This window comes from Lepidochelys kempii, chromosome 17 (genome assembly GCF_965140265.1).
Source record: "Lepidochelys kempii isolate rLepKem1 chromosome 17, rLepKem1.hap2, whole genome shotgun sequence".
In the NCBI taxonomy this organism is placed as follows: domain Eukaryota; kingdom Metazoa; phylum Chordata; order Testudines; family Cheloniidae; genus Lepidochelys; species Lepidochelys kempii.
The window spans coordinates 1484807-1512669 of record NC_133272.1 but is presented as its reverse complement, the minus strand read 5'-3'; the positions used below and the strand labels follow the sequence as shown (position 1 = coordinate 1512669).

At 53.5% G+C, this 27863-nt stretch overlaps 1 protein-coding gene across 2 annotated transcripts in view; it reads right to left on the bottom strand.

Moving 5' to 3' along the window:
- Window positions 1–18073, bottom strand: part of SUPT6H (SPT6 homolog, histone chaperone and transcription elongation factor) — a 32038-nt gene extending 13965 nt beyond the window's left edge. Inside the window, exons 1-22 of one of the 2 annotated variants that reach the window (XM_073315813.1) lie at window positions 17775–18073; window positions 16500–16658; window positions 16222–16292; window positions 15581–15776; window positions 14789–14873; window positions 13636–13909; window positions 12192–12293; window positions 11425–11541; window positions 10745–10834; window positions 10026–10168; window positions 9288–9439; window positions 8234–8332; window positions 6871–7000; window positions 6616–6766; window positions 5510–5664; window positions 4362–4557; window positions 3495–3634; window positions 3293–3410; window positions 2326–2402; window positions 1394–1529; window positions 740–877; window positions 246–413 (exon numbers count right to left, since the gene is read on the bottom strand). In XM_073315813.1, the coding sequence (XP_073171914.1) occupies window positions 246–413; window positions 740–877; window positions 1394–1529; window positions 2326–2402; window positions 3293–3410; window positions 3495–3634; window positions 4362–4557; window positions 5510–5664; window positions 6616–6766; window positions 6871–7000; window positions 8234–8332; window positions 9288–9439; window positions 10026–10168; window positions 10745–10834; window positions 11425–11541; window positions 12192–12293; window positions 13636–13909; window positions 14789–14873; window positions 15581–15776; window positions 16222–16292; window positions 16500–16658; window positions 17775–17880 (3003 nt within the window). In that variant the 5' untranslated portion in view covers window positions 17881–18073. The remainder of the gene's footprint in view (window positions 1–245; window positions 414–739; window positions 878–1393; window positions 1530–2325; window positions 2403–3292; window positions 3411–3494; window positions 3635–4361; window positions 4558–5509; window positions 5665–6615; window positions 6767–6870; window positions 7001–8233; window positions 8333–9287; window positions 9440–10025; window positions 10169–10744; window positions 10835–11424; window positions 11542–12191; window positions 12294–13635; window positions 13910–14788; window positions 14874–15580; window positions 15777–16221; window positions 16293–16499; window positions 16659–17774) is intronic. The other variant, XM_073315812.1, reaches the window with a different exon arrangement.
- Between the last annotated feature and the right edge of the window lie 9790 nt (window positions 18074–27863).

The following is a 27863-nucleotide window of genomic DNA, read 5'->3' as shown; positions in this document are numbered from 1 at the left end:
TTTCTGGGATTGATGGATCTGCTGAGAATTTCTAGCAACACCTGGGAGAGTGGCCCATATGCAGCTCCAAGTTCACTAGCAGTAAGATAACCACTCTCTGGGCCCCATGGGGACAGTGCTGTCAGACACACCACGAGCACAGGCCCGGACACTGTGCCTCCCAGCGCTGCAGCTGATGCGGACTGCCACAGAGTAGCTTTAAGGTAACGTCAGCTGTGGGGTGGCTGAGACAGCTCCATTCTTACCTTGAGCAGGTGAGTCCCTTTGCGTGGCCCCAGGCCACAAACATACTGTAGCAGGGCCTGGCTGTAAGGGTGAGCAATTGCCCGATTTACGTCCACTCCCACCTCATTCACACGGTTTATGAACTCGCAGTAGAGGGCATTCAGCAGCTCCTCCTTCACCACATGTTCCTGCCAAGGGAGAAGGGGGTCACTCATGGGGCAGGTCTACACAATGCTGTTCAAAAGCAAATCTGGGCTGACTCTGGCCCTCACAGGTGTAACCCCTCCCTTAGGCTCAACACAAGTGGAGATTTGTCTTGGAGACCAAGACTAGTCTAAGGCCGCAAGGCAGATGAGCACTGCTCTCTAGAGAAAGGGAGCAGGGAGGAGTCGCGCTAGTTGGACGCATCCTAGAACAGGTGGACACCATGTTGTCTCAGCTTAGGGCCTGTTCCTGCTGTTGAAGATTCCCAGGCTTGTTCTTTCTGACTGAGAACCCTGTAAGGAACAGTTACCTGCAGAGGGTGAAGCTTCAGACACAGGATATCCTCATCAGAGCTGCAGACCTGAGCAAACTCGATCAGGGGGTCCTGAATGCGGCGAGCCAGGGAGACAGCTTGGCGCAGCACAGGGGGGTAATCCCGGAACTCATTCTGCAGAGGATCAGAGAAGCAGAGCAAGGCTCCCATGGCTGCTAGCATTAATGACAAGTGACACCAACTCAAAAAAGCACCTTTCAGCGCTCAGGGCAGGTTGGGGGATGGGTCCAAAGGCTCCCAGGGCTTTTCTACAATTAGAGCGAAGACTCCAGGAGAAAGGAGGAGAGGATAGTTCTAGCTCCATTTTGTTCAGTTCCTCCCCATATTAGCTAGGTTGCAGCAACTCCCTTCTGCTAAAGTGGGCAAAGCTCTGTCCAGACCTTCCCGGTACCCACCACTGAGTCTCCTGGTGCATGTGTCTTCAATCAGCCCCAGCAGGATCCCTTCACAAGCTCCTCCAACCCCAAACCCTGACGCACCTCAGCCAAGGCTTGATCATCATGCAGCAGCAGAGACCTCCAGCCTGCCTGAGGTGGTGGGATTTCAGTGAGATGGGTTATCCTCCCAGTGGCCAGGGAAAGGCAGGCCACTTGGGAGGAGCACAGGAGGACAGATGCACTGGTGCTTTACCTCTGACTTCCTGCTGTTCATGTAGAGAATGGCCAGCTCATTGTCCACTAGCTCCACCCCAATGGAAGACAGCTGCTGCCCCTGATCCAGTTCATGCACAATCCGCTTGACGTCCTCCATCAACATCTGGGCATCCCTGGGGAGACATGGCCAAGGGGGATGGGGAGGAAGACAAGAAAGCTGGACACTCAAATCACACTGATCTCCAAGGCAGCTCCTGTGGTGGGCATGTCACACCCCCAGCTCCCAGCCCCTCTGAACTGAGCATCGGCTGTAGGTGCTAACAGCAAGAGGCTCCGTCAGTCAAAAGCACCAAATCGGAAGCCAGCCAGTGAATTGAGTGATGCACAGCAGGTCTCTTGGGGCATCTTGAGCCCAGTTTGGGGCTTAGTCCTTTCTTACTGATGAAAGGCGCTGGACTGGGAGCCCTGGAAGCCTTTGCTATACAACCACCAAACATGGACACTTGGGCAGTGCGAGCTCCCCGCTTCTGCCTGGTCTGAAGGAGAAGGTCTCTTCACTCTGCTGCAGGGGCCAGCTGACCACTAGCAATGGGACTGAAGCCACCCACTACCACAGGGCCCACGCGAGAGAGGTGTGGCCGACCCTGCTCTAGGGCAGCAGGGCTCTCCCAGGCTGGCTCAGCTGTGCAACGCTGGAGACAGCTGGGTTCTGGGACAAGCATTTTCACTTGGGGAGGGGGATAGAAGCAAGTGACAGATACCGCCTCCGTGGGGCTAGGCGTACCATCAGCACTGCAGAGTGGAGAGCCAACCCCTCACTCGGTAGGATCTGCTGTAGGAGCAGCAGCAGAGTCCCGCCCCGCGGCGGGCGCAACATGGACAGGTGGCAAGGGATGGGGAGGAGGAAGAAAAACGAATGGCTGGGGAGGGACGGCGGGGCGGGAAGCGGACGCCAGAGATCACTCATACCTGTTCTCTCCTGCAATTGTCACCACATGAGGCTTCTTGTTCAGAAGGAATTTTTTCAGAGTTTCGATATCCTGGGCCTGGAGCACAGAAAAGAAAGCAAGAGGCTCCATGGAAACAGGCCAGTTACTAGAGCTTCCCACATGCTGAGCACCTGCCCCAGGCTGCGGAGCTCCCATTTCACAGGGCAAATCCTCAAACCTACCTATGGCACTGACCTGCCACCAAGGTCCGCCAGACAAAACCCAGAGCGGGGCAAAGCACTGGCTCACGGCCCTTCCCATACAGCCCTGGGAAGGGACAAGCTGGCTCAACTGGGGAGAGGTTAGAGGTGACCTGCTCACAGAGTTACAGGGAGACTGAGCCAGAAATAGAAGCCGGGAGCCCTTCCCGATTTCCACTGAGTCATGCTGCCTATTGCTAGCTGGCGGGGCAGAGGCCCTGAAATGGCAGCTCGAATACCACAACGTACACAGGAGCAGTGACACCAGTTCCAAAAGGGGCAGAAGGACCAATTCAGACCATCTGTAACTAATGGACAGCAAGGCCTGTTTCTGGCCTTTCCAGAAGTCAGACAGGCCTTTTCCAAAGGCTCCCAGTGCAGCGAGCAGGGTTCCTCAGCAATCCCACCTGCAAACTTGGGACTCTCCCTGCCCCCATGAACTGCTTGCCTTACAGCCCACACTGATCTGATCTGCAGCAGAGATCGCTTTCCAAAAACGACCCTCTCACCCAGCCAGAACATGCCCCCTCCTCTCCACTCACTGATCCTAGGGCTTATTCCAGAACTCTTCCATTCACAAGCACATAGCTTTGCTCCCAATTCTGATCCATTGGCAGGATGCAGCCAGATACGTCTCAGACTCAGCTCTGACCGACATGCTAGGGATTGCTTCCTGCTGACTGCACTCCACGTGCACTGTCCCACTTCAGTAATAAGCTTGTGAATACAGCCCCTGCCCCAGCTCACCTTCTTGTCCCGCTCCTCCTCCCGCCAGGCGTTCCGTCTTTTGGTGAAGTGTGGCAGCCGGAGGAAGTCTGTAACCTCGCCTTCGCCATTAACCAGGGCACAGAACACGGGGTGGTCTCTGCAAAACAAACAGGGTCCCCCTGAAGCGATGGGAACAGGCTAGTATGGCAGGTAAACTCAGGAGCCACCCTGTCCCTCATACCTGGCAGAGGAGAATGCAATGCCCAGCACCCGAATTCCCTTCCCCTGATTTTCATCCATGAAATCGTCGTCTTCCTCCACCTGCTGGTCTGGACGGTAGGGAGACACCTTTAGCCAGTTGTACAGCTTCCGGCTGCAAGCCTGAAGGACAGGAAGAGGGAGGGGTGTGAGGGAGAAAGCCAATCTCCTCTCCCTTCACATCCCATCAGGCATACGGGCCTCCATTGGGCAAGGTGCAGACGGCACCCTGCACTGAGCATGATGCTAGGGTGAGGCACAGATGCTAGAGATGCTTCTTCTTCCAGCCAGGACAGCCAGTTACTCGGTGTTCCTCTGGGGCCAGAGCTCCCAGCTAGGATCTGTACAACCTCACAGGCCAGCAGCTCCCAGCACGCTAAGCAAAAGATCTTGTTCCCGGGGAATCTGACTCTCGAGCCAAGGAATTACCTTGCTCACTGCTGTGGCAGTCAGGATCCCTAAGCACCAAGAGATTCCTGTTTCTTCAGCACAGAACCGGGCATCCTCCAGGGACCTACTGTCCATTGTGCTCTAGGTACTGAAGGACTAGCGCCCTGATTTGCAAGGTCTGATGGGTAGAATATCCTAGTACAGGTGACCCCGGAATGGGCCAGTTAGAGTTGTATCTAATGTTTTTCTTTCCTTTCTACCCAGGGAATGGAATGAGACTGACTCACGGATGTTCCCGTGGGTCCATCCCCAACCTCCTCCTGCCTTTTCACTATCCTCATGTACCCCCGTCAAAGGACTCTCCCCCGGACTGCCTCCTACACTTGTAACCTCTGAGTGTGACTCCAGCCCGGTCCAGAATGCAGGTGACGAGTCAGCATGGGCCCCAAGCACCTCTCACCTTAATGACGTATTCTTTGGCCTCAACCAGCAGCTTGTTCTTCAGCTCTTTAGCCATCTGCACGTAGAGGAACTGGTTGAGGGAACGTTCGATGGCCATTGTGCGCTGACGATTCCACTCCTGCACCTGGTGGCTGAACTCGTCCCGGTAATAAAACTGCTTGATTTCCTCAAAATACGTCTGGTCACTACCATACCTGTGAGGGGGAGAGACGGAGGGGATGTCACGCCAGCTCCTGCTGAGCTGCCTGGGCCTCTGGAAATGGGGTACCCAACAGCCTTCCACACAGGAGACGTCTGGATCCCCAAAGCAGATGTGGAAGTGCTGCAGGTCCCCATAGGCCATGCCCAGCTTCAGCTGCAGCAGAGCCTATTCTTCCCTGCTGTTGAGGGCTAGGCTCCAGGAAAGGGTGGATGTTAGGCTGTCACCCCCTGGCTGAGCTGCTCTGGTCATGCTGGGGTCTCTTCACTTATGGCCGCCTCCTGCCCATACTCCTAGTTCAACTATGGCTGGCAGAAGCCTGTGCTGCAGTGACGTGGTGGCTCCTCAGGGCCGGGGAGCTCCCTGTCGGTCAGCCTGAGGGAGGAGCTAGCTCTCCCAATGTTCCCTTAGCCAGCTTGCCAGACAAAGGGGCCCTGGTTTTACTCATCCAAGGGCTGTGCTAGCAACTTGCCTGGAAACCCAAAGCCCCCACCAAGTCTGCATAATGAGGGGCAGCCTGCAGAGACCAGCAGGGCCCAGAGGTAGGAGCAGACTGGTGGCTGGAACACCTGGAGTGCTGCACTGGGGAGTTCCCATACTCATGGGCCAGCTCTCTGAGGGAGTGGAGGATGGCTCCACAGGCTGCACTTAAGGGGTGTCTGTTGAGATAAGCCTCGTCTTTCACCTCGCTCCGTTTGTTGTCCCGATACCAGGATCCATATGTACGGCCCTGCCTCATTCCACAGCATTATCTCAGCTGCTCCTGTGCCAGCAAACCTGGCTGCCATGGAGAGGGGACAGGGTTCCACTGCACGATGGAGCACCAAGGGGATGTGAGCTGGGGCCAAGGAAGCTGGCAGGACAAGAGTGGCAGTGGGGGGCCGTCAAAGGGACTCCGAGGCTAAGGGGACGCAGGGGGGAGAATGCTTGGCCAGAGCTGGCCTCACCCCTCAACGCCTTTCATGTCAATACTGATGTCGATGCTCAGCAGCCCCTCCTCCTCAGCCAGGCAGATTTTCAGAAACTGGTCATCTCGCAGCTCCTTCACAGGCTTGTTCTTCAGGTACTTGCAGGAATACGCATAGTGGGCTTCATCAACATCCTGCGCCCCGGAGAGAGGAGACGAGACACCGCTGAGTCAGCGCCCTAGGGCCTTGGGTAATGAGGGCATGGCACAAGCCCAACCCCCCCCCCCACACACACACTAGGAGCCAGCCTGGCCATGTCGACACTAAGTGGACTATACTCGTGGTGGTGGCATAACCCAATAGCATAGGTGCAGCCTACACCGATGGGAGGGGGTTCCCCAGCTATGCAGGAACACAGCCCCCGCCGCAGGCGATGGTAGGTAGGTTGATGGAACCATTCTTCCATCCACCTAACCGTGTCTACACTTGGGGTAAGCTGACATAATGACGTCATTCGGGTGGGGATCTGTCAAACCTCGGAGGGACTTGACCTAACGTTGACCTAACATTCAAGCATAGACCGGGCCTTAAGGTCAAAAGCGGGTTTCTGAGATCCCGATTTCAATGCCTGCCAACTTGCACTGCCCTTCCCCAGAGTCTGAACAGGACTTCACAGACCGCCCCTAGCCCTCCCAGAGAATAAATGATGGTGTCAGTGTCTTGGCAGCAAGAGCTCAAGGCCATGAAATGGTGGGAGTTAAAGCTGAGTTGCAGCATGCTGACGAACTCCTGGGGTAAACCCCACACTGGCCTCTCACACCCCCAAAGTGTTCATGCCCCATCAATGACCAGGTAGGAGCAGGAGCGGACCCTAACTACACACCCCCAGAGAGGTCTCAGAGCTGCCATGGTGGCCTTCATCCAGCCTTCCCCAAGCCAGGCTTCAGCACACAGCAGATGCTAAACCCTAAGCACTGCCCCAAGAATGGAACCAGGGCTGGACTCAGCACTTCCCTTTCGAGGCAGAAGGAGCACGCCCATTATTGAACCATGCAAGAGTGACCGTAACTCCTTGCCTCTAGGTACCCACGCCGGGTGACCCAACCCCAGCCGACGCCCATGGGAGCAGTGCTCCACTCCCTTACCTTTTTACCCTTCTTGGTCGGTGCAATGTTGAGTTTGGCTCTCTCTTGGAAAGTCTGTCTCAAGACCTGCCTGACAAGTGGCTCTCGGGCTATCTGCAAGGCCACCATGTAGCGGGCTCCTTCCAGCACAGCCTCAGGGGTCGGGAATTGACTGAAAAGAGCAACAAAGCCAAGACACAGGATGTGAGAGTGCCTGATGGCATCTCTCCCCACACATCCCAGAAGGCCCATCCATGGCGGCACCTGCACACTGACCTACACACGTAATCCTTGGCCAGCTCCAGCGGCTCTGCTGGGAACTGCTCTGTCTCATGACGCTGGTAACTGTCCCGAAGATTCTCTCCAAACTGCTCAGGCGTCAGACCAAACTTCTTAGCCAGGCCGTCTAGAGCAGAGAATGCACAAGTACACAAGGAAGTGCATCTTTGCAAATGCTGATCAAAACCACCCACCCACATCCAGTAGACAGGGCCCTGGCTCCTCTGAGTGAGGGCAGCTGCTACAGTATGCCATAGTGTGTTGAACACCTGCCTCCACTCTGCAGCCAATGAGTTCATTTTATCATTGAACTGTGGTGTTGTCGTGGGGAACTCATGCTATGTCCTATGGAATCACTGTGTGATGACAGACAGAAGTAGGATAGGCTTATAGGTGTATAAGACTGACAGGTATTTAGGAGTGATGAGTATGTATTAGGTATATAAGTAAAGCATGGCTGTAAAGCAAGGCCTACAGGCTAAGGCCTGTAAGATTTCAGCTTAGCCACCATAGGCCTCAGGCGAAAGGAGACTTGACATGAGTGACTGACCTAAGACTGACCCTATGCCAATAAGCCCACAAGATTACTGTGAAGGATGTGCCAATAGGGGATGTTATGGAAAATATGTCCCTATGTACCCATCCAGACCACAAGACACCTGATTGGAACATAATGGAAAATTCTGTTCTGACTGTAGATTACCCTGGAAACAGGTTGATGTAAGTGTTAAGATGCTAAAAGATAAAGGGGAACTAAGAACAGGCTGTGAAAAGCAGGGCACCCCCAAAGTTTTGGGGTATGGAAGTACAAATAAGGAAAAGGGGGGTTGGAACCTCCTACACAAGCAGAAGGCGTGGTCAGAACAAGATAAAAGAGGTTCCCTGGTTGGGCTAAAGTGGGAAGCCCCTGAAGGGAGACCCGTGCAGGAATCACCCCTCTATCGATGCTCACCAGTTGAGAGATCCACTAGGCTGCACAGTACATTTGGCATGTGAGTACAAATACGGCCTTGGCTATTGCTTGGGCTCTCTCAGCTTGTGTGGATGAGTATGTGCATGTCACTTACAATACATAAAACATTTTTTTAACTTGTAACTGTGTGGTCATTGTATTCGTTCTTCATGTGCTCCGAAGAGTCGCCCAGGCCAAGAGAAACCTGAAGGGTAACCTTGACCCTACTGAGCCGAAAAATGTAGCACCGCAGGAGCCACGCTCACTCCTAGGGATGCTAGAGTTTAACCAGAACTACCAAGTGAATTTTAAATAGAGGCTACGACTCCCAGACCTGATGATGCACTAATGCTGAACACTCCATGCCTGTAGCCAGCTCATCACGACTCACCAGGCAGGAGCCCTTACCCAGTCCGGCGGTTTGACAGATGGTGTACATATCCCTGCGGGATGCCTGCTTCAGCTCGGGCCCCTTCTGCTCCTCATCTTCTGCATCCTCTCCTTCCCCTGCAGAGGAACAGTGTATTCAGCATGGTGTTTATAGGGACACACTTGTTAGACACCTGCAGTGCTGGCTGACTCAGCAAGAGTCCTGTGTACTCCGCTGCAAGCTGGAACTGCCCCTGTCCCAGGGTCCCTGGATTCTGGGACACTCCAAACTGGAGAATCTGCTGCAGCTTCAGATCGCTGACCAATGGACAGGTGCACTGAACAGTCAATACTGTACCAGTAAGCTATGGAACCTGACAGTAAGTTCAATTGTTCTCTGCTTCTACCATTTTAATTTTCAGTGTGCTGCAGAACTTTGTAGTGAAAACCCATAATTGCCTTATAAAAGGCAGTTCCTACATTCCTACAGTGTCAGGAGAAGCTGGCGGTCTTGGCAGCTAGTTGAGGGGCATGTGGAGTTTCTGGCACCTGAGAAGACGTAGGATGTCACCTGGGATCATATTGGCTACGAATGGATTGGACTGATGGAGGGGCAGCTGAACAATGGCTGGTTTACAGAATTCGACAATGTGGCTGACCCAAAGCTACCCGCATCTTTAAATACTGGAGGTGGGGCCAGCTGGAATACAACTCCCAGTATTCAATGCTCTCGTTTGATCTGCCACGATCCTGAAACCAATAGCTGCCACAGGCTGCACATGCAGACTGAAGATGAGGGTAGCTGCAACTTGCTCCAGTCTAGGTTAATGAGTTGCAGAGCTCAGTCTCCTGGACAGTTGCAAGGGCAGGGATCCCCACAAAGACTTGTGACAGATCAAGAGCTCATTTCAGATGGAAGGGAGCAAAGGGGTAGGGCTCGATGAATTATGTGCACACACGCCTGTGCAGGCATGTGCTTGGCTGAAGGAGGAGCCAGCATGCTGCCTCTAAATGTCACACAATCATTTTAAAGCAGCAGCTCCAGCTGCCCCATGGTCACAAGAGCAAAAAGCCGAACTCATTTGGGACAAACCTTCGGCCTCTTCACCATCCTCCCGCATTCGTTTATGCTTCTTTCGGCTGGCTTTGGCAGCATTCTGCATCTTCGGGATGTCTCGCCCGTAGTACAGCAAGAAATGGTTATACACATCCTTCAGCTCATCCATGGACTGCACGTCCTTCAGCCTACAGTGTGCAAAGGCAGCATGTCATTCCCGTGAGGCCCTGAGCTGGGACCCGTGCACAAGGAACCAGCTCTGTGGTGGATTAGTCTGGCAGAGGAAGAACTCCGGTTATTGCCCTCTGAATGCTTACAGGCAAGGAAGCTTCAGTCTGTTTCCCATCTCTCTGGCTTCACAGGGCAGCTCAGACAGAGAGACTGCAAAAGACAGGCATTGTGCTGCTATGTGACCATTTCATACTGAAAAGGTGCTTGGTGCTGGGATGCGATGGCTATAAAGTAAAGCAAGGGACACCCTTGCACCAGAGTTCTTGCTGGCCTTTTCAGGAATTAGAAAGTGCTTACTTCTGCTGTTTGGGAGACTCCAGCAACATCATCCCTATAGTTTGCAGTGCTTGATGCCTCCCAAACCGCACATAAAAGCTGCCCTGAACTCACTTGTAGTTTCAGTGGGTCGTGTTCACCCCAGAGATAGCTGCATTTCAGGGTGGGGGGGAAGCGATCCTGTTTTGGACAGCACGCATATCAGTCTGTAAGCCACTTGGGGATGAAAGATGCTGTATAAGAACACAAAAGGTTATGGGACCATACCTCTCCATGTCAGTGGTATCAAGCGCCCTTATCCCATCAGCCAAAGGTTTGTCCGGATCAGCAGAGATTTGCTCGTACTGATAGGCCTGCATCTTCTCAAACAGACGGGTCAGGTTCTGCTTGCGGATTTTTAGCTGGGTCCACTGTAACACGGTAGCAGAAATAAGTGTGTGCTAACCCTTCTCTGGTTGGAACCTGCGGTTTGTGGCCCTGCCTCACTGCTACTTCCTCCCCTCCCATCTCGCTGGCCAAGGCAGGCTCCTGGCCACTACTGCTACTAGAAAAACATCTGCCAGCAAGACAACATCTCCAATAGCTGGGCTCACATCTGGTAAGCACGGCAAGTCTCATCTCGGAGACCTGCGTCCAAAGCAGAGCAGGCTTTGGACAGAGTGCACCAGGAGGTCCTGGCTCGCTGCTGCTGGAAGAGTCACCAGACCACAGACAAGTTTAGGAGAGAGAACAGGGCAATCCCTCCTTTCCCAGGTCGGTATTCCCCATTGCCAAATGGTAGCAGAACCCCAAGAAAAGGGACGGCCTGGTCTCCAGTGTCAGGAAAACAGGCTGCAGTGTACCAACGTGGGACTGGATAAACCTAGAAGACTTGGGGGTCAGAGACATGGCCTAGCTGCTGATGAACTAACAATGGGTGGGGAATGCAATGCTTCTGCTGAAGTCTCAGGCAAGCAGCATTCTAGAGCAAATCCCTTGCCCCTCACCTTTTCATCCCACTGCCAGACCCTCCAGAGGTCATTGATGTGCAGCTCCGGCTCTACATACTCCTTTCGGTAGAAGGCAATGAATGGGACCTAGGTGAGAAATGAGACCCATCAGTGCCCCCTTCAAGGACAGACCTACTACTGGCAGTCAGGAGTGCAGAGAAATGCAGTTACCCCAGATGGTGGGGAGGAAAAGCTTCCGGGACTGCAGCACACAAGGGCTGTGTGGAGCTGCCCTTTCCTGCCTTGCTATGGCAGCGTATTTAGTCCAACCCCAATGTGCGGGACTCTGACAGCCCCAGACATTGCCCTCCATCTCCACTCCCACAAAAGTAAACCAAAGGGGCTCTCAGTCTCTAGGTAGCAGTGCAGGTGACAGCCTGGGCTGAGGTGAGTGTGGATTACAGATTACAGCCCCTGGAGTTTGAGTCACTATTTACCCCTTCGTCCCACCTCTTAACTACAGAATCTTCATCCAGCCTTCCCCTGCAGATGCTCTGGCTCCTGCAAGGCCAGGTGCGCTCAAAGCAAGTCACCCGGTGCTGTCCCTGCCCGTGCTGGCCCACGTGAACGCTTTCCATTGGCCCCAGTACATTGGCAGCTGCTGCATTAATCCTTCACATTCCAAGAAAACTAGCTTAGACCCTTGCTCCCAACCCTTCTGCAGAATTGTGAGTTACCTCAAAGTGCTGATTTCTCATGAAATTCAGGGCTTCTTTAATCTTCTGTATGGTGCTGGGCCCCTTGCGGCTGAAGCTGCTACTGGCCTGGCCCCGGTCCAAGTAATCAGAACTTTCCTGAAAGAGGGAATATCATGTCTAGCGCTTCCCACAGCCCCTTCCCCAGGACGCTGGGCAGGCCGGCCTGGTCAATGGGGAGACAGGCCCAGCCAAAGGGAACATGATGTCCCCAATTAACAGATACTGGTTTGAGAGCCCAAAGCATCATTCTAGCCCTGAAAAAAGAAAAGGAGGACTTGTGGCACCTTAGAGACTAACACATTTATTTGAGCATAAGCTTTCGTGAGCTACAGCTCAAGTGCAGTTCGGATGAAGCATCTGATGGAGGTGACTGAGAGCTGATGATTAATAATACTCACTATACCCACAGCACTGCTTCAAGAGCTTTATGAATGACAATGCCTCAGGGCCCCCTGAGCAAGGCATCACCACCTTCAATTCACAGAGGGAAACTGAGCCAGCTGCAAAAGTGACCTGCCCAACGCCAGAGAGAATCAGTGGCAGAGCAAAAACAATTCCGGTGTCCTATCCCCCATCCTCTTCCAGTTTCACCACTAGATAGGTAAGGAACCCAGACATCAAGGGTCCCAGTAAATTAGGTACCACCTCACTCCAAGAAGAGTCCAGGAAGTTTCCCCAAGCAAAGCATGCTGGAGAGTTAGAACAGTAGTCACCTCAGACCTGGGGTCCAAGGAGAAGCCTGTTACCTGCAGCGAGATGGTAGGTGTGGCAAAGGCATTCCTGTAGATCCAGTCAGCTTCTTCCTCCAATTCATCATCTTCAGCACTCTTCACAGGGATGGAGCGCAGCTGTGTGGGAAGGCAGGGTGAAGAGAGGGCCACGTATCACCTGTGGCTTGCATTACACATTGGTTCTGAGGGGCCCACAACCATTCCTTTCATTCCACACATGCCTGGAAGGTCTCAAAAATGCCTGCACCCAAGGGGCTCTCTTGACAGCAGCTTTTCAAAGCATGCATCTTTGGACTCCGGGATCTACCTGTGCCCAGCTTCATGCTAGGTCACCACCAGCTCGCTCTTCTGGGAATCACTGGCAGAAAATTCTGCAAGTGGTGCACAAGTGCCACTGCCAGTCAAACCAGAGGCTCCTAAACCACTTGTGCCATGGCCTCTTCTATTCCAACCACTCTGTAGCCCGTGGGTCTAGCCCTGTTCAAAGTCACCGGCCACGTTAGCGTTATCCCTGCAGTAGCCGCACAGATGACAAAGCGCCAGTGACCGTGCCATCAGATTCTTGTCTCTCTCAGCTCCTCTGAGCATTTAATCTCCCCCACCTCGTCTATCCCCGGGCTTGGTCCACCTGTAATATGACCGTGTGGCAGGGCACGACAAGTCTGGCTAGGCCCCATGACTCTTCCCCCAAGAAGAAGAACGTGGCACTCCCACATGCAGGGCCCACTGATTTGAAGAAAAACAACCAATTCAAATTCAATATTTAAAAGAAAAAGGTCCCTAGCGGCTTCACGCGTTTCATTCCCAGGAGGGTGGGTACAAATGTCTGCCAAAGGTTCAGGGATGCAAACACCCAGGGGGTGGGGGAGGGCAGAGAACTTTGAATGTTCCAAGGGGGTCAGGGCTTTGGGCAATGGGATGAAATTAAAAGAGGGAAAATTGAGTCTGGCTCTCAGGAAAATTCCCCAGTGTGAGATATGTCAGGCTATGGAACACTCACTGCAGGACGTAGCGAAAGCGCCAATTTCATGGCTAGGGTCATTGAAGAGGAGGTTATATTAAGCACCAGAAAATGTCTTGTGAGAAATGTCCTGCATTAGATAGGCTGGGGTACAGACAAGTCTGGAAAGTCCTAGCTCTCTCTCTCTCTCTCCCCCCTTTTTAATCTCCATTCTCATGAGGAAGAGCCGTAATGGATGGGATCCAGCACCAGGGACATCTGGGCGTAGCTGGCTGGCAGCTGGGGAACTGTACTTCACACCACATGGGCAACACAGGCATCCAGTGGCCAAGGAAAAACCCACTGCAGCTCCCATCCTGCCTTTTCAGCACCAGCACACAGGGATAAGGGAACAAGGATCCGATCCCACAGTCAGGCCACACCCCCAAAGAGCTGCACTATAGGCCATCAGCTCTCCCTGGCGGCCAGGAGGCCCTCTCAGCAGCATGGAACCCTCACCTGGAACCTCTCTGGCATGTCGGTCACGCGGATCTCATTGTCTTGGTCTGTCAGGTGACTGTTTTCCAGCTCACTGGGCTCGTACATCTCAAAGATGCTACGTCGACTGATGCGCTTCTTGGCAGTCTTTTTGGGTCGGACACGGATCTCCCCTTCAGCCTCCTCATCCTCGTACTCATATTCCTCCTCCAGCTCCTCATCATACTCATTGTACTTCTCAAATTCATCATAGTCAAAGTCCACTCCGAAGATTTCCTGAGCCTCTTGCAAAGCACTGGGGGCGAGACAAAACTTCATTAACCCCCAAGTTACCTGAAAACCCTTCTCGCTGGGTGAGTGTACCATGGCACCTGTGCTCATGTCTAGTCGAGCATGGCAGGAAACGGGTTGGATATGTACACAGCTCATGAAGCTTCACTCACAGCACATGCTGCTTTGTGCGGAAAGAAGACGTATCTAATCAATTTCCAATTAACTTGCTCCCAAGATCGTTAGAAGGGAGACCTTGTCCCCTCCCAGGAAAAGCGTGGGCACTATAGAACTGCCCTGTGATGGCCAGGGCCCAATGACAGACAGGGACTTCTCATTTACCAGAGGCGTTTCCCCCAATGCCCTTTTCAGGAAGCAGGGAAATAAACCTGGTGGAACTAACACAAGTCTGCCCAGAGCAGTGGAAGCTAACACTTTCTCCAGACCAGCTAAACAACTGGTACTCTCCGCAGCACTATCCCTGAGAGAGGAGCCCTCAGGCCCAGAATGACTGCCGTGCTCTCAGAGGGAACTGGGAAAGTGACAGGCAGAGGGAGTGCCTCGCCCCAGCACTGGGTGACATGAGTAGGAACGGCACTCCCGAGGTTCCAGTTCGGACAGGAGGATGCAGATAAGGGATGGGTCTGGCTCAGGGAGGCAAGGGGATGCCACTGCTAAAGGACTGGTCAGCGTCCCTGCAAAAAGGGGAAATCTTCTGCAAGGGAGGGGAGATTTGGCACTTCACAAAGTCACTCCTGCTCTAGGCCCTGGATTTCATCTTAGCTTGGTTTCCCTAGGAGGGTCCCAATGTGATGACATGGGGACAGGGAGGAATAGGCCAGACTGCCATTGTGAGAGCTGAGGAAACTGAGCAGCCTCCCCACAAACCTCTGTTTCTACTTACGCATCCGTGTAGCCAGGGAGCTTCTTCCGCCACTTTGGCTTCTTCAGAGGTTGCCCATCATCATCCACAATGAAGTCGTCGATGTCTGGACACAGAACGGAGTTTAGGCTATGCAGAGCTCTGACAGTGCGTACGCAGGCAGCCACGGAGACAAGCCTCTGCTACAGGTTTCAGCTATTGTTGGGTGCTAACTTAGCCAAGCCACCCATACCATACAGGTGCCTGCCAGGGAAGTTCTAACCCCTCGAGCTACAGGGATCAGCCAGCGCTAAGCCCACACTCCCAAAGATGAAGAGAGCTTTGCAAGGCAAAGCCACCACAGCCAAAGAAAGCCTCACTGGGGGACATCAGTCACTGGGTTAAATGGAAGGAATACTTGCAGTCCATCCCCTCCCGCTGGCCAGTGATGTTGGGCTGCTGCCTAAGGGAGGACTTCCGGCAGCAGCGGGGCCTAACGGCTCAGAAGTTGGGCGATCAAATGCCCAGAGACAGGTAGTCTGCTCCCTTCATTTGAAGCTGTCACTACCACCATTCTGGGGGCAAGTGAGGCCAGAAGAACAGCAACTCTAAACAACTCTCTTCCCTAGCCACAGCCTGGCCACATCTGTACCCCATGGCTGTACACTTGGTTTGGGAGGTGGGTGCAGAGCACAAACAGCAGCAAGTTCACTCCCACCCTGGAAGCAATCAGTTCCTCCACCCAAACACGGGGCACAGACAAAGCCTCCATACGTACAAGGCCTGAAGTGCAGGGAGTGAAAGCACTTGAAGCAATAGGCCACTGATGCCTACCAGATTCATCTTCCTCATCCTCTTCCTCTTCTTCTGGGGGAGCTATGGGAGCATCAACAGCCTCGCCCCCCTCTTCCCCTTCTCCATCCTGGAAGATTTCTTCAGCAATGGCTTCCTTCTCATGTTCCTCCTTCCCATAATCCTCCTCTTCATCATCCTCATCATCTGACATTTTTCGCACACGCCTGAATTTTTGCTACAAGAGTGAAGTAATCATAAGGTCCTTGTCATCACAGACAGCACATAAATGCGGCTTGTTCTCTACCAGAGCCCTCTCCACCCTTATGAACACTCCCTACCCCACGGCAACGTGTCCCAACCATGGGGAGCACCAGCACACCAGTGCCTTCCATCATGTGTGCAGAACCTCCCCGGGCCTGGTCAAAGCCCTGCCTATCACTCTGAGGGCCACAACTCTACCTTCCCAACACCCCCGCACTCACCCTTGGGCTGGGAGAACTGAAGGCCTGGCCTCCATGGCTGTCCTTGACTTCCACACTGCAGAAGTGCTCATATAGCAATGCACATAACACACCCATGCTGGGCTCAACTTTCCAGCCCCACCTTCCCCCTCTTACTTACTAACCCAAGTCCAGGTCCCAGCTCGCCATGCAAAATATTGGCCTGAAAAAAGAACTCACTCTTTTGACTTTAACACCCAAATTCTCTTCAATGAGGTCAAAATCGTCATCCTCCAGACGGTCGTCGAAAGCTGGCAGGAGAGAGCAGGGACAGGTTAACTCCCCATTACTGGTCAGTGCACAGCACAGAGACTGAGCTAACCCCATTATTGCTCAGGCATCAGACCCTGGGAGGACAAGGAGAAGCCCGTTCCCCATTCCGCAGCTCCAGCAGGACACGTGTGTTTGTATGTACTGCACCGCACTGCCTGCTGCAGAGCCAAGCTTACACAACTTACTGCGTTTTCTCTTTTTGTGGCCAACATCGTCCTCCGAATCACCAGAGTCGCTTGCTTCTTCCTCCTCCTCCTCTTCCTCATCATCATCATCATTAATGAATCCCTTTAGGTTCCCCTGCTCATCTTGATCATCAAGATTCTCCTCCTCCTCTTCTTCATCTGAAATGGGCAGTAATACAAGTTTTAGAGGGGCTCAGGACACTTCACCCAGACTATTCTAGGTTATTTGCAATGAGCTCCTCTCTCAGCTTATCCATGGGGGTCCGGGGTGTCACAGAATTAAACTCTTTCAACCCGCACTCAAAGCAGACTCCTGCCCAAGTCAAAAGCCCAGCATTTCAACAGCCTTACTGGGCTCTGTCTGCATTGAGAACAGAATTACAAGCAGGTCTCATTACTGAAACAATTTTGCGGCGCTGAAGTGAATATTAGTCTCCAGCGAGCAGCTGGGTTACCCTAGCTGACTGCCTCTAGCTCTGTCCATCTGAACCGTGGAGGCAGGCTGCAACGAGCAGAAGGCCAGAGACTCTGGAACCGCCGCTCTTCCCCCTCAAACAAAGCTCAAGTTCATGGACCTTCCCAGCTGGCTCCAAGGCCTGCTCACTGGAGCAGCTCTCTCTGCAGAGGAAATGGAGGGGCTGCGTGTGTGTCTGGGGAATTCCTTTGCTTTATTGGGTAGCATCAGGTGGCTCTAGATGTTGATGGCAGGTGATTTGGTGCTTGGGAATAGAAAATACGCTTCCAAGTGCTTTGAGGAAGAAAAGCACTAAAACATTGTATGGGACTGTCTAGAGCCTGCCCTCCTATACTCATTACGCCATGGCTTTGTCATGTGTTCCCCACAGATATAGGATGCTAAACAGGATAACTAGGGATCAAATCCTTTAAATAAAAAAGCACTAAGGGCTTATTTACACGGGGAAATTTACCGACAAAACTATAGCAGCATAACGCCGCATGTGGCCGCTCCTACTACAGACTAAGTACTTCCCTTAGGACGGTGGTGTATCTATACCCGTAGAGTTCTACTGGCAGTTTTCTCCATGGAGACAAGATTTCCCAGTCAGCACAGGACACACTTGTGTGTCTGTTTCTCAGGAGAGTGCTGCCTTATATGGCCTGGTGGCAGGATATAGTTCACACCGCAACCCTCCGCCCCGCAGTGATGAGAAGGAACCTTGCTACGCACTGAAACATGGAAGAGCCGCCATGACTCCTCAGGGCATGTTGAGAGCGCTGAAGCAGATGAGCGTGATGACAGACAAGCAAACTCACCATCTTCCTCTTCCACAAATTTCTTGTTTACTCTCGGAACAACCTCCCCATCATCGTTGTATTCCTCCTCCGACTCCTCAGCCTCACTCTCTACAAAATCAGACATGGCTCCGGCTTCTCACACCCCGCTCCACAGAGAACTACCTGGCAAACATGAAATCCCACTTACAACCAGCCAAGGAAGCAAAAAACAATGTACTCCGAGGAGTCACAAATACAGAGAGAGAGTTAAGGCAACAGGATTTCAAACCATTTATGAAGCCCCCTGAATTACGCATAATCCATCCTGCATGAATGCACCAGTTGCCAAGGACTGTGCAAATCAGACAGCAGCCCAGAGCTTCTAGAGGCTTTTAACCTGGTCTGAGTGAGCAGCCAAATCACAGGAGCAACCATCATTACAGAGCTGAGCTCCTGTCGCATCCAGAAAAGCAGCACCACTTGATCGCTGCCCAGAAACCTATTAGGTATACAACCTCAGCGAAGGTTTTAACAGGATTAAACGTCACACTTGGCTAATGAAATAAAAGCTAGAGAAGCCTGATAGGGTATATTGCTGACTGGCTGCTTACCAGCCTAGACAAACAAGGTAGCACCTTGTTCACAGAGCTCCAGGAGCCAAAGATGGCAAACTTACTACAGGAGAGGGCCTCAGAGGACAGAATGCACTAGGAGCCTGAATGTGACAAAGCATGACAGTTACACAGCATCACAATAACCCTGCTCTGGATTAGAATGTTTACGGATTGCCAGAGAACAGTAAAAGGACTCAGTGGTAGGATTGAAATGAAGGCACTAGACGAGGACTTTTAAGATTTGTTTCCAGGATCCAGACCCTTTGACTGCCACTGCATTAGAATGTGGCTTCTGGAAGCAAAGGGAGAGTCAAGGTCAGCACAAGGGCAAACCACATGTACATAGTGGTGGTTTGGATTTACTATTTTTGTTTCCTTTGAACTTGTGGCTTTACAACTCACCATCATTCCCAATTGACTCACTGCTTCGCAAAGTAACACTGAAACAACAGGACGATTTGATAATTCTTCCAGCTAGCACCCTGGTGTGGAGGCAGACCAGACACTGCCTCTGGAGATGGATTGAGAAAGGTTAGATGAAGAGGAAGATCTAAAGCACTAATCTCCAAACTCAGTGTTGAAATAGATACGATGCATACATGTAAAAAACTATGAGAAGCAGAATTCCATGGCCCCCTAGGGAACGATACCTGGGCAAACGAATTCCAGAATGCTCACAAAGCACCACCACCCTCCTGCCCAATGATAGCCAGTGGAAGGGAATCACACACAAGACAATCTGACTTTGTTGGCTTGGGATATGGGCAAATCACATCCCCATCTAGCTGCTGGGGCTGCCCCCAAGTCTAGACATTCCGATTGCACCAACATGGCTGCTTACAGCAAATCTTGGGCCTTCTCCTCGATAAGACCACGACCTAGGCTATCCCTGGAGGTCCTACCCAAACCATCACACATTAAAAGCTGCAAGGAAATGCATCAGCCTATGTCTCACAAAAGGAAATCTCACAGCAGAGATATGGTAAAGACAAGACATGACATTAAAGAGATGAGCAGCTCACCGCTCAGATTCTACAATCCCAAAGCTATCTGGGGACTCCTGGGCTCGAGCCAGCACTCCCTCTACAACATACTAGAGATGGACAAATAGCAGCTGCCCCGGGCTAGAATGACATCACTCCACCTCCTGGCCAGTCATCAGCCTGCCACTCATATACCGATACTTGTACAGAATATCTCCTCCCCAGCATCTGTATTTCTAGCAATGACACACACACAATCCCTATGATATCTGCTTGAGCTGCTCTCCCAGATGGTAAGGCCACAAACATCTAAATATGCCTTTGTACATGGCTATTGAACCAACTACCTCAGATGAACTGTGTAACACTATAATACAGCAGTATCATGTATCACATTACCAACATCCCTACTTCTGCATGTAGGTGTGTATCAACCAACCACAAACAGTTCTCCGGTGTATCTGCTCGTAAGTGCCTCTTGAAATACAAACAATTACAAAAACAAGCAACAGCAGGCCGAACGGCTTTTACACATTTAAGTTTCTAAGTAGAACAGCCTCACCCCCTCTGCCCAGAACTGACCCTTTTAAGACAGCTGCGAAGATGGCAGAATTGCCCCCCTCAACTCTGCAGCATGCCACAACCTTCTGTCTGTTCTAACTTTTCATTCTGAGCCCAAACTTCTCACTGCATGTTCCAGCAGCTTCCACATACATCATCACCTTCTGCACATTTCCATTCGAGTTTGTCTAGTGAGCTGAAGCACTACAACTGAGAAGTAGCAGTTCATTTTCTGGATGCACTCTTGCACCCAGTTCCAAAATAGCCACTCATTTAGAGATATTTGGCTATTTCCAGCTCCAGCATCATCTACTCTAAAAACAGTGTGAATGGCAGTAAGCAGAGATTAATTAGCATGGGAACTAGAACTGAGCATGGCTATTGCCATGGAGATGTGGAATCAGATATATACTAATACAGCAGCCTCCACTCTGCCTTGAGTATGGAAATTCATTCAAACTAGTACTGAAATCCCACTGGATGCCATGTCAAATGGCAAGCGGGAGTGTGCTGGAGACTGGGTGGCACAGAGTTGCCTGTCACTGGGGAATGTTGAAATACTAGAGAATCCTGTGGAAATGTGCAAAACTGCGTCTAATCCGACATAGGGACAGGCCTCTAGGCCCCACAATTACATTTGTGGACACTCCTGAGGCTAATTATCTTTACTGCAGGCCTCCCTTGCTGCAAAGAGCGCTCACAGCACCGGAAACCCATGACCAGGATGCTATCGTACACTTGGTAAAGAGTTATGTGAGCTGGCTAAAGGTAACAGGAATGCAGCAAGGTAACTAAGTACAGAAATACTTGGCTAGTGTTTGTGGAGGTGTGTGACTAAACCTAATCATTTATTTAAAGTCACTGTTTGTGGTGTACCAGTAATCTGCTGGATGTGGAAGTCTTGAGATTGAAGTTACTCTAATACCATAGCGAGACATCAATAGGACCTTCCTTAGCACTGAATACAGGTTAATTTTTCCTGTCTTATTTTAGCAAATGCATTTGGTTACTTTAACACCCTGCCTAGGCAGTTTGTGAATATCCGTTATGTCACTTCTTACTGAGAGTTTGAAACAGCACTTTGCAGCACTGTGAAGTTAGACAGCTGGTAATGGAAAATGCCAGTCCCCTGCCTTGAGACCCATACAGAACCCACCCTTCTCTCATCATAAAGCAACACAAGGCTGGGCCGGGGGCATTCATATTCTGCTCAGATCAAGACCACCCTGACAACTTTCCAGAACCCACAAGTTGCCCTTAACTGGAATAAAACAAAGCAGATAGCAGCTACCCTTGCCTTTAATGCAGAGATTATGGGTCTTGCTAACTAAGATCAGGCCATTCAGCTCAAGCAAGATCATCACATGCTGTGGGTTACATCTCTGTTTAGGAGAAGAAAGCCAGGATATCCAATAAGGCCTGTGTGAATCGCTTTGGCCATTGCTGCTTTCAGTGCTGAAACACCTGTACAAGACCAGCCACTAATGCGAGCGACCCAGCAATCTCCTAGTTGCTTAACGAAACACACATGGACATGAGTGCTGTGGCAGACACAGCTCTGCAAATACTGTACACAAATGTTTCTGCGGAAGTTAACCCATGGACAAAAACATACCAATATTGTGACTAGTGAGTCACTGCAGAGAGTCAGAATGTTACAGGCACAGATATCAGCACACTGGCGTTTTCTCTCACTTCACAGTGCCTTGTTCTGGGAGAGCAAAGCAGCAGAGGCGAGAGGTCCCGGGAACATCTCAGCTACGCCTCCTCTGCCTGGAGGATGGGGGCTATGACGTGGGGGACAGGAGAGAAGTGGGGGACGGGACAGGACAGCATAACCTTCGGTATTTGCATAGCTAAGATGATGTCTCCTTCCTCAAAAAGACGACACTCCTCTTGGCCAGAAGCCACTCCATTACAGAAACAGCTTCAGAATGTAAATATTGCTGGAGAAGAGAGAAAAAGCCAATCTAGGCTTCAGGAAAGAAAAATAATGCCAGAGTACACGGTGGGGGCATACACCACTCAGACTCACAAGGAAGAGATAAAAAGAAAAAAAAAAGGAGGACTAGTGGCACCTTAGAGACTAACCAATTTATTTGAGCATAAGCTTTCGTGAGCTACAGGTCACTTCATCGGATGCGTTCAGTGGAAGAGGTATGCCTTAGTCATTGTATTTAAACAGCTACCAGAAAAGGGCATGTGTGTATGTGCAGCTCCACAAGATGGCGCTAAAGAGAGGCCCTAGTATCAAAAAGGTTGAGAAATCCTGGACTAGCTGATCACAATGGTCACTTCTGGCCTTAAACCCTATGAAAGCATCACACTGAAGCACCATGGCGCACCCAGACCAGTACCTTGGACAAAAATACCCTTCAAGGGCAATTAACTGCAGGGCAATGCTCAAAATCAAACAAGATTTATTTAAATTGGAATCAGAGTGGTAGCCGGGTTAGTCTGTATCAGCAAAAACAAAGAAAGTTTATGCCCAAAGGTATTTGTTAGTCTCTAAGGTGCCACAAGTCCTCCTCATTGTTTTTAAATTGGAATGTGAATCTCTACCTGTTATTCCCACCCTGTGTCTATTGTGACTATAAGCAGCTCCGATCAGGGATCATATCTCAGCGGGTGTGTAGAGTGCCTACCACTATGAGCCTGCAGGTACTACCCAAACACCAGTACAGATTTCTAGTTTAGATTTTGCAATTCTTGGTCTTTATTACAAAATCTAAATGACCCTATCACCACTCCACCCTCCATACATTTAATCCTCAGATTGCAATGCCAGGAAATCCAAGAGTGAGATCACAAATACCACTCTGCCACTCAGGCTGGCTCTAGCCTGTGGAAACACCACAATATTATTCCAACAAAATGTAGTGACAGCAGAAATTTCATCCTGATAGTCAACTGGCAATTGCCTATAACCCACTACAGGCAATTGCCAGGGCAAACTCCATCTAAGTGGCTCCTGCTTCAAATCACCTTATCAGGTTAAAAAATAAAAGGCACTTCTCCTAAGGGAGCTTATGATTTTCAGAGTCGGTCAGTAGTTTAAATAAATACTTTTTCATCAACATATCTGACCTGAAAAGATGTAATTATTTAAATTATACAGATCCCTATTAACACTGACCTAGTAAATTCATATTGCCACACAAGTATGATCAATCTTATTCATAACTCCCAGCTCACATTCTAATTCCACTTTATTTAAACGCAAAGACTCCAGGGGCCTGGGGGCCTCAGACCTCTACCCAGCAACAACACAAATACCACTTTAGAAGTTTAGGCCACAGTCCCCAGCACATATTATCCAAATATGAACAGTGACTCTGACTTCCAGTGTGCGGTGGCCAGAAATGTCCCCTTTTTCTGTTATTTTTCTTTGTATGAATCATGTACAGCATACCCAGCTGCTGTGTGTCCCCCCTTGTATGGGTCCCCTGGCTCTCCTCCACTTCTGCCTATTCCCTAGGATTGATTACCTTCAAAAGACTCATTTGTTTGACCAAACTCATAGTGTTATCTGGATATTTATGTTGTTCAGACTCCATATACAGTAACCTTACACTGTAAAATGTGCTTGATCCTAATACAAAACTGCCATTTCCCCATTGCAATACCATATTCCTTGTTTCTCTAAGATACTAATATTGGGGGATTGGTCCTTTTCCAAAAACAAGCTATCACACATCTGGCTGCTAGTAGTACCTGTATTATCGATCGGTCCTTCCAAGTCACTGACAAACCTTTGGACTATTACCTAATTGTACCACTGTGGGTTCTGAGGGTAGCCAAATTTTAGTTATTTGGTATAATGAGTGGAATTAATGTTTTTTGAAAACTAGCTATTTGTAACTACAAATATCCAAGCAACAGAATACGAAGGAAACACTTAGCAGTGCTCAGCAACTCAGGGTATTATTTGGGGATCCATCCCCACCAATGGCGGTACCCTACTGCGCAGTGATGAAGTGCCATGGGATTCTTTGGGATGAAAGGTGGACAGAGAGGTCGCATGAAGCTCCTGCAGGGGAGAGTGCAAAGGTCTCCGCAGCAAGTTTTAAACACCTAGAGTCTCTGGAACCAAAGGTTCAAATCAGAACAAGAGCAACTCAACTCTGTATCCAAACATAAGTTCAGTAACACAGGGTTAATCTGTGGGTCCCTTAGGGTAATGCCTTAAAACAGTGGCTCTCAACCTTTCCAGACTACTGTATCCCTTTCAGGAGTCTGATTTGTCTTGCGTATCCCCAAGTTTCACCTCACTTAAAAACTACTTGCTTACAAAATCAGACAAAAAACATAAAAAAGTCTCACAGCCACACTATTACTGAAAAATGGCTGAGTTTCTCGTTTTCACCATATCGTTATAAAATAAATTAATTGGAATATAACTATTGTAGTTACACTGCAGTGTACAGTATATAGAGCAGTATAAACAAATCGTCGTCTGTATGAAATTTTTGTTTGTACTGAGTTTGCTAGTGCTTTCTACGTAGCCTGTTGTAAAACTTGGCAAATATCTAGAGGAGCTGATGTACCCCCTGGAAGACCTCTGAGTACGCTGGTTGAGAACCACTGCCTTAAAAGACAGAACCTCTCTGCTAATGTTAAAGACCACAAGGCCCTTTTTGTAAGGGGAGAGGTTTGTCCCCGAGTTGTTGTTTCCCGTTCCCTTTTGGGTCGGGTGACATCCATCCACAGCAATGCTGGTACCCTACTGCGCAGTGATGAAGTGCCCTGGCATCCTTTGGAATGAAAGGTGGACAGAGAGGTCGCATGAAGCTGATGCAGAAGCCCTCATTGCTGCTTACAGCCATGACTCAGATTTTGTTGCCCAGTACCTGGAAAACAGGTTCTCTCAGCTCCATGTGCAGCAGGCGGAGAAGCATGCAGGCCTCTAACCCAGGGAAAGGTGAGTCACCATTGCAGCTCCGGGTGCCTTTTCATTTCCCCACCAAACACCCCAATACACCCCAGCGTTTCCCCCCGGGACACCCCAATACACCCCAGCGTTTCCCCCCGGGGCGAAGAGCTGCTGCAGTCCCGTCTTTGCAGCATTCCCAGGGCTACCGGTGTGTGGTGGCCATTCGTACAGAGACCCAACGCTGCCGATGGCCACACGCGGGCTGTGGGAACGGGGTAGCCGAGGAGGGTGACGGGGCGCGCGGGAGAGCGTGCTGAGGTGGGGGAAGGGGGTAGCAGAGATGGTGGAAAGATGGGACAGTGAGGAGGAAAAGGAAGAGGGGGGGCGGGGGGGACGATAGCAAAGGGAAGAGGGCGGCGGGGGAGGAGAGGGCGGCGGGGGAGATAGCAAAGGGAGGGGGCAGGAGGGGGCGGCGATAGGAAAGGGAAGGGGGCGGCGGGGGAGGAGAGGGCGGCGGGGGGGCGATAGGAAAGGGAAGAGGGCGGCGGGGGGGGCGATAGGAAAGGGAAGAGGGCGGCGGGGGGGGCGATAGGAAGGGAAGGAAGAGGGCGGAGGCGAGGAGAGGGCAGCGGGGGGGATAGCAAAGGAGGGGGCGGGGGGCGGCGATAGGAAAGGGAAGAGGGCGGCGGGGGGGGGCGATAGGAAAGGGAGGGAGCGGTGGGGGGGGGGAGAGCGGCGATAGGAAAGCGGGGGGGGGCGGGCGATAGGAAAGGGAGGGGGCGGCGATAGGAAAGGGAGGGGGGGCGGCGATAGGAAAGGGAGGGGGGGCGGCGATAGGAAAGCGGGGGGGCGGCGATAGGAAGCGGGGGGGCGGCGATAGGAAAGCGGGGGGGGCGGCGATAGGAAAGGGAGGGGGCGGCGATAGGAAAGGGAGGGGGCGGCGATAGGAAAGGGAGGGGGCGGCGATAGGAAAGGGAGGGGCGGCGATAGGAAAGGGAGGGGGGCGGCGATAGGAAAGGGAGGGGGGCGGCGATAGGAAAGGGAGGGGGCGGCGGGGGGGCGATAGGAAAGGGAGGGGGCGGCGGGGAGGAGAGGGCGGCGGGGGGGCGGCAGAAAGGGAGGGGGCGGCGGGGAGAGAGGAGGGCGGCGGGGGCGGGGCGATAGGAAAGGGAGGGGGCGGCGGGGAGGAGAGGGCGGCGGGGGGGCGATAGGAAAGCGGGGGGGCGGCGGGGAGGAGAGGGCGGCGGGGGGGGCGATAGGAAAGCGGGGGGGCGGCGGGGAGGAAGAGAGGGCGGCGGGGGGGGCGATAGGAAAGGGAGAGGGCGGCGGGGGGGCGATAGGAAAGCGGGGGGGGCGATAGGAAAGCGGGGGGCGGCGGGGGGGCGATAGGAAAGCGGGGGGGCGGCGGGGGGGCGATAGGAAAGCGGGGGGGCGGCGGGGGGGCGATAGGAAAGCGGGGGGGCGGCGGGGGGGCGATAGGAAAGCGGGGGGGGCGGCGGGGGGGCGATAGGAAAGCGGGGGGGCGGCGGGGGGGGCGATAGGAAAGCGGGGGGGCGGCGGGGGGGCGATAGGAAAGCGGGGGGGCGGCGGGGGGGCGATAGGAAAGCGGGGGGGCGGCGGGGGGGCGATAGGAAAGCGGGGGGGCGGCGGGGGGCGATAGGAAAGCGGGGGGGCGGGCGGGGGGGCGATAGGAAAGCGGGGGGGCGGCGGGGGGGCGATAGGAAAGCGGGGGGGCGGCGGGGGGGCGATAGGAAAGCGGGGGGGCGGCGGGGGGGCGATAGGAAAGCGGGGGGGCGGCGGGGGGGCGATAGGAAAGCGGGGGGCGGCGGGGGGGCGATAGGAAAGCGGGGGGGCGGCGGGGGGGCGATAGGAAAGCGGGGGGGGGCGGCGGGGGGGCGATAGGAAAGCGGGGGGGCGGGGAGGAGAGGGCGGCGGGGGGGCGGCGATAGGAAAGGGAGGGGGCGGCGGGGAGGAGAGGGCGGCGGGGGGCGATAGGAAAGCGGGGGGGGCGGCGGGGGGGCGGCGATAGGAAAGCGGGGGGGGCGGCGGGGGGGCGGCGATAGGAAAGCGGGGGGGGCGGCGGGGGGGGCGGCGATAGGAAAGCGGGGGGGGCGGCGGGGAGAGAGGGCGGCGGGGGGCGGCGATTGGAAAGGGAGGGGGGCGGCGGGGGGCGATAGGAAAGCGGGGGGGGCGGGGAGGAGAGGGCGCGGGGGGGCGATAGGAAAGGGAGGGGGCGGCGGGGAGGAGAGGGCGGCGGGGGGCGATAGGAAAGGGAGGGGGCGGCGGGGAGGAGAGGGCGGCGGGGGGGGCGATAGGAAAGCGGGGGGGGCGCGGGGGAGGAGAGGGCGGCGGGGGGGCGATAGGAAAGCGGGGGGGGCGGCGGGGAGGAGAGGGCGGCGGGGGGGGCGATAGGAAAGCGGGGGGGGCGGCAGGGGGGCGGCGATAGGAAAGCGGGGGGGGCGGCGGGGGGGCGGCGATAGGAAGCGGGGGGGGCGGCGGGGGGCGGCGATAGGAAAGCGGGGGGGGCGGCGGGGGGGCGGCGATAGGAAAGCGGGGGGGGCGGCGGGGGAGAGGGCGGGCGGGGGGGCGATAGAAAGGGAGGGGGCGCGGGGGGGCGATAGGAAAGCGGGGGCGGCGGGGGGCGCGATAGGAAAGCGGGGGGGCGGCGGGGGGGCGGCGATAGGAAACGGGGGCGGCGGGGGGAGAGGGCGGCGGGGGGCGTAGAAAGGGAGGGAGCGGCGGGGGGCGATAGGAAAGCGGGGGGGGGCGGCGGGGGGGCGATAGGAAAGCGGGGGGGGCGGCGGGGGGGCGGCGATAGGAAAGCGGGGGGGGGGGCGGGGGAGGAGAGGCGGCGGGGGGGCGATAGGAAAGCGGGGGGGGCGGCGGGGGGGCGATAGGAAAGCGGGGGGCGGCGGGGAGGAGAGGGCGGCGGGGGGGGCGATAGGAAAGGGAGGGGGCGGCGGGGAGGAGAGGGCGGCGGGGGGGCGATAGGAAAGCGGGGGGGGCGGCAGGGGCACGGGGCGGCGGCCCAGGAGGACCCTCCCCACCGCCCGCCGCTGCCGCGCGCGCAGTGACGCCGCACTCTGAGATAGCGCGT